The sequence below is a fragment of the Netta rufina genome, assembly GCF_964035555.1.
Source record: "Netta rufina genome assembly, chromosome: 13".
NCBI lineage: Eukaryota > Metazoa > Chordata > Aves > Anseriformes > Anatidae > Netta > Netta rufina.
The window spans coordinates 11378434-11387195 of NC_140136.1; the positions used below are offsets into that span (position 1 = coordinate 11378434).

The 8762-nt window shown below is 45.7% G+C and overlaps 1 protein-coding gene across 1 annotated transcript; it reads left to right on the forward strand.

Moving 5' to 3' along the window:
- Positions 1-689: 689 nt before the first annotated feature.
- Positions 690-5686, forward strand: GINS3 (GINS complex subunit 3; the record flags this gene model as incomplete). Its single annotated transcript, XM_084294657.1, has 3 exons — positions 690-869; positions 1048-1281; positions 4176-5686. 3 exons carry the CDS (start codon positions 690-692, stop codon positions 4404-4406), a joined length of 645 nt encoding a protein of 214 aa, XP_084150783.1. The 3' UTR covers positions 4407-5686.
- Positions 5687-8762: the final 3076 nt, after the last annotated feature.

Below are 8762 nucleotides of genomic sequence, written 5' to 3' on the forward strand. Positions count from 1 at the left end.
GGAATATGTGCAGAGATGGAACAGTTTGTTTTTCAAAGAGAAAGACTTCATCTCTCATTAAAGCCCAACAACATAGTAAAACAATTGAGGTTGCTGACTCTAATTTAGTTGGTTTTCTCTACTGTAGATAAAAACTCAGCACCTTACAAGAAATGACCTTTATCAGTGAGCTTTCTTTTCAGGACCACGCACTGCTGTCAGGATTTAACGTGCCTGATAACGGGGAAAGGGACGTTCTAAAACCAGCTGTGTGGGGGCATCGCGTTTACAAACACGTGGCTTCTTCTGCTTTTTGGTCTCTGCTTCTTGTGCTCGTATAACAAACCATCAGCATTTAGATCGCCACAAACCCCTCACACCGCAGCTCACAAACAGCTGCTGTTTCTCTGTTGGCTTGCTCCATTTTTATAGCACACACTGCTACGGTACATAAAGAGTGTGTGAGTGATGGAAGTACATCATTGCAAATTCCCAGTCTCTGTGGATTGTGCTTTATTTTTCCCAGTAAAAGCTCAAATAGTACAAGATTCAATAAACTGCTACACGTTTGGTTTTGTGCCTCAGTCACTGCAGACGCCATTACGGTCCTGAGGCGCCAGGGGCGGGCTCGGCCGCCGCCGCAGTGCGCATGCGCGGCTGTCCGGGGGGCGGCCGCTGCTTCCCCAGCTCCGCCGCCTGCTGTGGCGGCCATGTCCGAGGCGTATTTCCCCGTGGGTCCCGGGCTGGGCCCGGAGGAGAACTTCTTGTCGCTGGACGACATCCTCATGTCGCAGGAGAAGCTGCCGGGCCGCGCCGAGAGCAGCCTGCCCCGCCTGGCCTTCGCGCTGGGCCAAGGCGCCGCCGGTGGCTCGGGAGACTCGATCCCGGAGGTGAGTTTGCGGCGGGGACTACAACTCCCGGCAGCCCCCGCGCGGGGTAGCCCATAGCGGGCGGTTGGCGTGGCGGCGCGGGGCACGCTGGGAAGTGGAGGCGCGGGCGTCCTGCAGGTTTTAACTGCTTTTTTAAAAATTATTTATTTATTTTTCTGCCTTTTTCCCACTTGCGCAGGGCTCAAAGCTGGAAATACCGATGTGGTTGGCTAAAGGGCTGCACGACAGCAAGAGGAGGATAATTTCGGTGGAGCTGCCGAAGATCTACAAGGAAGCCTGGAGGACGGTGTTCAGCGCTGACGCCAACGTGGTGGATTTGCACAAAATGGGGCCCTACTACTACAGCTTCGGCTCCCAGCTCCTCAACTTTGACAACCCGGAGAACCCCGAGATAGCTCAGACTATCCTGCTGGCGAGTATTAGAACCGAATCTTGAAATTTGGTTTTATGTTTTTCCATCTCCTTGTTCCCAGCGGCTCAGCGGTCTCCCAGAAAAATACCGTGTTTTAATCCAAGTGACTTATAAATTGGTTAGGGATTCCTAGATCTTGGTGTAGGACCCTTGTAGGCAACTACGCAGCCAGTGATGGCCTCGAGCTGCGCCAGGGGAGGTTTAGGTTGGAACTTAGGAGAAATTTCTTTACCAAAAGGGCTGTGTGGTGTTGGAACAGGCTGCCCAGGGAAGCGGTTGAGTCACCATCCTTGGAGGTCTTCAAGAAACGTGCAGATGTAGAACTTAGCAGCACTGTTCAGTGGTGGACTCCAGTACCAGGTTAAAGGTTGGACTAGGTGATATTGGAGGTTGTCTCCAATTGGAGTGGTTCTGTGGTTGTAGTGATGGCAGTGCAAGCCCCAGGTGTTCATCCAGGTGTGGAATTTTAGCTTGGAGTTTCCACACTGTAAATGTGTTTTTTCAGAAAATCCTGTAAATCAGGCGTAGTGAACATGCAATTTTAATTCTGCCTTGTGGCAAGGGTACAAATTAAATAATTTGCCTTCTATTGTTTTTATTTGTTCTAAACTGTTTTTGAAACTCTCTAATGATAAGACTTCACGCTGTCCTGGGCAATTGTTCCAGTGCCTCACTGTCCTAGTCTTAGGAGGTTTCCTAAACTAAACTACACTAAATCTATTCCACAGCAATACAAGCTCTGTTCTGTTTGTCTCACACAAAGTAAATGCTGAGGACAGATGATTCTTTCCCTTCCTGCATCAGGCTATTATGTATTTGAACACTAGTTTACTTCAAACTGGGATAAACAGTCCCCAATTCATTTGATACCTTATTGTGGGTCTTGCTTCCTGACCTCGGATCTGTGCACTGCTGGTGTTTTTCCAGCTGATCTGCTTCTGCTTTGACATGCAGTGTCCGGAACAGCACACGCTCTGCTGCTCAGGACCTGCCTTGTGCTCTTGAAAACAAAAAGATTACTCTGTGGGTTTTCTAGACCATGATGATCAAACACTCATTGTGTCACAGCATACTCATTTTTCTTAATAGTGTGACATTGACACGAGTTTGGTTTGCAGTCCACAGTGAGATGGTACAGACTGCGTATCCAGACAATCGTTCCTCATGCTGCATTCATACAGTTCTCCTTTCTGCTTTAATGTAGACCCTTGCGTTAATCCCAGCTGTATTATATCCTGTTTTCAGACCATGTTTCTGTTCTGTCAGGATCACTTGTGAATTACTGTTCTGCCCCACAATGTGCTTGCAGTCATCCCTCCTATTCCTGCATGTTGCTTGCTAATCTAATCGATACACGTTAGTGAGCTCATTAATGAAATTGTTAAATACTGCTTGGTTCCAGTTAGATCCCAGAAGAACTCCACTCAGTATGTTCTTTCTTCCTGACAGGAACTCTGAACAATTGTCTTTACCAGCCACCTCGGGGCAGTTTAGCTAACTCTTACAAGAATGCCCCCTGACTGGCATCCTGCCACAACAGGAAACTAACCCAGTCTGCCCAACTCTCTTGGCAAATCCATGCTGGCCGTTACACTTCTCTTTATTTTCTTGCAGAGTTTTATGCATTTTATTTATTTGTTCCAGTATGTTTCCAGGAATTGATGCTGATGAATTTATAATTCCTTGGCTCATCCTTCCTTCCTCCTTATCTCCCCTTTCTCCTTTAAAAAATAGATAACATCTTTGTGTGTTTCCGGACTTTTGCAAACTCTTCTCTGAGCATTTACTCTCACCCTGAGCTTTTAAAGGTAACCACTAACAGCTCTGAGCTTCCTTCAGCCAGCTCTCTTAAGTAGTCTGGGATGATTGCTGTTGGTTTTTCTTCCTCTCTCTTCCTCTTCCTTCCTTTCTTTCTATAAAAGCTGGTGCACAGATGCTTTCAAACACTGCTGCTTACTGGGAGTGGTCCATCAAAGGCTTGCTTTCTGCACTGAGGAGGTGACCACACCTTTCCTCATCTTTTCTCTTGCTTCTAATGTACATCTTAGCAAAAGACAGAGTTTAGCTTGGTATGATTTCACTCTGTTAAAAGTAAACAAGAGGGGAGTTGTGCTGTTGGATGTTAAAAAAGAGGAGGGGGAAAAAAAAAAAAAACACAAAAAACCCTCCCCCAAATATTCAAGAACTAGCAATAGAACATGTGAAAGAGCTATTTGGTGCTTACAAAGCCAAAGTGAGAGTTACAGAATAAATGTGTTTCTAAAACCCGCTACTGAAATACAGAAGTACAGTTTTCAAAGAGTTCTGACTTTTTTTCTCCTCCCTCCTTATATTTTGTGTATAAAATCTTTAAATCCATTTGGGTGTAAAATCTTTAAATATGTCTTTTTGCTTTTTAAAATATTATTAGAGATTTGAGGTTTTCTGTGTGTGTGTGTGCGTTTAGTGTTTTTCCAGCATGCTGAACGTGTTTCAGTGACTTTAGCATAACTTCTGGTCCATTCACAAGCTGCAGCTGGTAAGTTCCTACAACAGCTGCCATGGCGTGAGATCCATTCCACCTGCACTAGTCAGAAGAGATTGTAATTGTGTTATACCCTGTGGACTGCGCAAGCCTGTCACTAGAGAGCAGCCAAAACTGAGCCCATTTCAATTCCCACCCAGGGTATCAGATATTTCCTACACGAGCTGGGAGAGCAAATGGTTTATCTTCACACCCCAGGTTAACAGGTGCTGCGTGCAAACAGGCTGCAGCTGGCAGACCCCTCACCAGCTGCAGGCAGATGGGAAGAGCTTCCAGCTTCGGCTTCCCTGTCTTGAAAGCTCGCACCGCTAGAATTTGATCTGAAGGAGCCTCTGCTTTACCTGTCAGTAATTCTGCTTTTCTTCTTTAGACATTTATTAGCCGTTTTCGTCGTATCATGGACTCCTCTCAGAATGCTTACAACGAAGACACATCGATGCTGGTGGCTCGGCTGGATGAACTAGAGCGAGCCTTGTTTCGAGCTGGCCAGAAAGGGCTGAATGACTTCCAGTGCTGGGAAAAGGGACAAGCTTCACAAATCACAGTTTCCAGTCTGGTCCAGAATTATGGGAAAAGGAAGTTTACGGATATGGATGGTTGAAACCCTGAAGAACATGCAGCTGCAGTGAGAGACACTGAGAGGTTTACAGTCTGTCTGTCACAGAAAAGGAACATGAGTCAGCTTTGGGAAAGGACAGAATCCTTGTCCATTAATGGGAATTCTTCTCTCTAATGTCTTTGTATTAGTCTAGTGTGAGTTTGAAAGGCAGACAGCAAGAATATGAAAAATAGATTGCATCACATCACCTGATAGCTTTACAGCTTACTCATACCACTCCTGAGGATTTGCAGCTCTAGTGTTTAAGAGGCTGAAAGGATATGAGATGATTTTCTAAAAGGGTAATTGATATTTAGTATTCTTTATCCTCCAAATTGATATTTACAGTGTCAGATCTGTTTGGAAAAACATGTAATTCTGTGTATTTCTTCCTTCCCATTCCATCCTCCTAGGAACACGTTTCCAGCTTTCCCATTCTTTGTAGAGCCCCAGTGATGCAAAAAGCACATAGTACAAACCACATGGAGTTTTTCCCATGTCCTGTACATTGAGTTCTAACAGGTGCTCTCCATGAGGCAGGGATTCTTATCGCTGGGTTTTGTACACAGTGCCTTAGAGAACAGAGTGCTCAGAGCACTGTTACCCACCCAGCAAGGGCAGTGGCCGTGCAGTTCTCATGCTGTCTTGTTCTCTCTCTCCCTTTCAGAGCGAGTGAGTTGAGTTTCCTTATTTCTGGTCTGTCTGTAAAATGAGCCTAGAAAATGTCATTGCTGCAAGTAGGAGCAACTGCAGTTGGCACTTGCTAAACAGCCTGGTGGTTACCATCCTGCGTGCGTGTCCTCAAACCTCACATGAAGTCACATTTTTATGGGTGCTTCTGAGCATTTCTAGAAGGTGGCCTTTGGAGGAACCAGATCATACTGGTACAGAGTGCTCCCTGCTCCGGGAATTGCTGGGAGGTGGCAGCAATCTGACACAAAACCTTCAGGATTTGATGTGCCAAGTCTTGCAGGAGTTGTTTCTGTACTTGCAAATGTGCCTGGATATCAGATATTTCAAACTGGAGATCTCAAACACAGTGTGTGGTCATTCTGTGGGCCAGAGGAGTGAGAGCTCTGCCTGTGGAGGCTGCAAGAGGAGATGTGGAGCTTCACAAACACCTGGACACCTGCCTGAGCAGCGCAAGGCTGGCTGTCCTGCTGCAGGAGGCTGACTGGAACCTGTGCCTGACAGAGTACATCAAATATGGGCAAGACTGTTGCTGCACTTAATGGCACGTAGTAGCCTGGGCATTTTATTGTATCACTTGTGTTATTTTCTACTTCTGGATTATTATGCTGAATAAATATTTTTATACATTTTTCTTCATGTAACGTGTCCACTGTTAACTGTCCTGCAGCACTAAAACAAGTCACAGATAGGGAAGCGCAGGTCTGTGCAAAATGGTGGCCATGAGGGACATTGCAGTTCTGCTCGTATCATTCCTCTTTTTTAGGTAAGGTGGTTGGGAGCTGTATTCGGGCAGTCAGGCAGGAACAGAAGTTGTTACTCACTAACAAGGGCGTTAGGAGTTTGTTCAAGTCTTGACAGGGACACTGCCAGCCTGATACAAGCTATTGATTTTGCAAATCTACGTTTTTATGAAACAGGAGGTGGATGGAGGTGATTCCGTGTTACCTCAACTCCGCAGCAGAGCAGCGGGCAGCAGGTAGAGGTTGGCTGTCCCTGTGTTCACACCCTGCTGCTCCAAGTGTTGTAGCACAGGCTTCAAGCGATGTGTCAAAGCCCCAGTCAGTGCTTCAGCTGCAAGGGAAGCAAGTTCAACTCCATCTGTGATGAAAAGTATTCAAGATTCAGAAAGATTATTTTAAGAAGATGATGCCTTTGAGATTTAGTTGGTTTATACCCCCAATGAGTTCCTCGGTTTCTGGACTGGTTTTGGTAACTATCCAGACTCATTCTCCTGCATTTGTAAGAGCGTTTTTCTTTGTTCTTGCTGGGAACAAAGTCCAAGCAGATGGTTTACACTTGCCAATGTTTTGTGCAGCCAGTTTCAGAGTGGGGAGAAAAAAACCCTTTTCCTTGAAGTGGTCCTTAATGCCACTGGCTTTTTGTAAGTAGGCAATGTCACTTTTAGTAACCCCAAGTGGTTGGTAACAAACACCATAAGATTCTTTAAAAGAAAATATCTCATTTTTAAATATCTTTAAAAATATATATGATTTTAAATTGCCATATTTCATTAGTAGATCTGATGTTCTGTTTTTTTGTTTGTTTTAATTATTTTCTTACTTGCTGGAGTGCTTTATTCTGTCTGGAAATACTTTGTTGTAACTCTAGACACCCACTGCTTCTGAAAAGTCTTCAGCAAAACTAACAAAAAACTGCTCTGTAATTTTATGAACACAAACCATCCTTTGTGATTGCACAGCAGCAAGCTATGTTAGAGGAATTTAAACTTCTGTATTATCAGAATGGAACAATAAATCCCCATTACAGAGCCATACAAACGAGGTATGAAAAGAACTTCTAAGTGTCATTGCTTTCCATGTCCCTCAGGAGCTGCAAGGCTACTGAAGTTTATCACAAAACAGTTCACAGACAAATTTTACAGTATTGCCACAGTGGTTTTCATTGCTATTTAAACAGGTGACATTTGGGATGCTGGCTGTGGGGTGTTCCCATAAGAATGTTTCATTGGGTTTTGGTGACTGTTTCCAAAGACCTGTGACCCGCCACGGATCAGTCCTTTCCCGAGGTGAGGGTCAGTCCTGCCTGACCCATCCCAGGGGGAGGTTTGGCCAGCCAGGCCCTCAGAAGCTGCCTCTGCTGCCCAGCCGGCAGCCTCCCAGGGCAATCTGTGCCAGTGCTGGGCTGTGAGCCTGGTGAACAGAGGGAGCTCTGTGTGCGCTGACACTGCGCAGTACCGGGGCACTCGAGCTTCCCCAACTCCTGTTGGAATGGTCACTGAAGCTGAAAAGCTTTCTTCACTGAAGTTTCACATGAACTCTCAGCTGCTTTTATTTCTCTCCTCCGTGTACTCTTTCAAGCAGGTGACACAGCCATGGATGTTTGATGCCCAGCTAAAAGAAAAAAGAGCTTTGCAACTGTGCGTGTGCAAACTTTCTCACCTATCCAAATTGTTTCATAAAATGTTCACTTTTCTTCTTCGGCTCCCTTTGCCATGATATCTCAATTTGTCCCTTGGCTTCAATTTATTTTTAGTTGGTGGAAAGAAGCTGTCGATTGCGTCAGCCAGCACAGAAGCTATAGGTGTAGTCGTTCAGCCCAAGAGCATCCAGAAGTGGCAGTAAGAAATATTTCAAGAATGGGCACACTTGAACACCACATACTGTTTTTATCAGGGAGACAATGGCACCAAGCTGAGTTAAGAGCGTGAGCCTTTTTGACTTTGATCGGTGATTTTCCGGCCATTTTTGGTGACCAGCTTTTATAAGAGCTTTCAATCAAAATTTTAATTGAACCGCTTGCTAAACAGAGGGTGATGTAATCCAGCAAAGGGACAATGGTGAATGCTTTCTTCACACAGAGCTGCTTCTGTCCCCAGACGTGCTTTTTATGAAAACACATTGTCTGGTAGCACATCATATGGCTCAGGAAGTCGTGGCTTCATTTAAAAGTCCAGCTATCTATCTAGCACTGCCTCCCTGCCTGGCAGTGGGTGACTCAGAACTGCTCTGTGCCTCAGTTTCCTTGTCTGACAAATGAAGATAACGTTCCCTTATTGGAGTGTGTTTTCTCATCTGCCAGCCAGATTTTCACAGCTCTGCAGTGTGTGCCAGAGCTCAGATGGTTGCGTGATAAGTGCTTGACAGAGCTAAAAGATTCCCCTTTTCAGAAACCACCCTCTTTTCCTTGCTCAGTCAACTAAAGCCCTACTGCTAAGCTTCTTCAGGGCTGCCACGTACCTGATTAAATGTAAGGTAAGTCCTTTCCCTGCTCTCCAGCCTTCTCTCCTACCTAAGGAGCCAGTTGGCCCTGCAGGCGGGTGGCCAAGCTGAGCCTGTGTTTCTGCTCTGGTGCCGGATTGCTCCAACTCAGAACGACTTCTACCAGAGTCGATGGCAGCCTGATCACGAAACGCTGAGCTGAGCTGTCAGGGGGACGTCGCACGAACTGGAGGAAGGATGACAGGCTGCTGTGACTGCATCGTGCCACACGAGCGAGGAATGAGCGGCAGCTTACGGCTGATGGTTTGGCTTTGCAGGACTGGCTTTGGGAGCTGATCTCCAGTGGATATAGCATGTTTTTTTTTTCTTTTTTCTTTGTTTCATGCTGACCACGCAATGTGATTCAAATCTAATTCTGCTTTTGAAAGAAGCCGTGCCAGTTTGGGTTTATCGTGCCCTCTGTACCCATGTGCACAAATCATTTAAT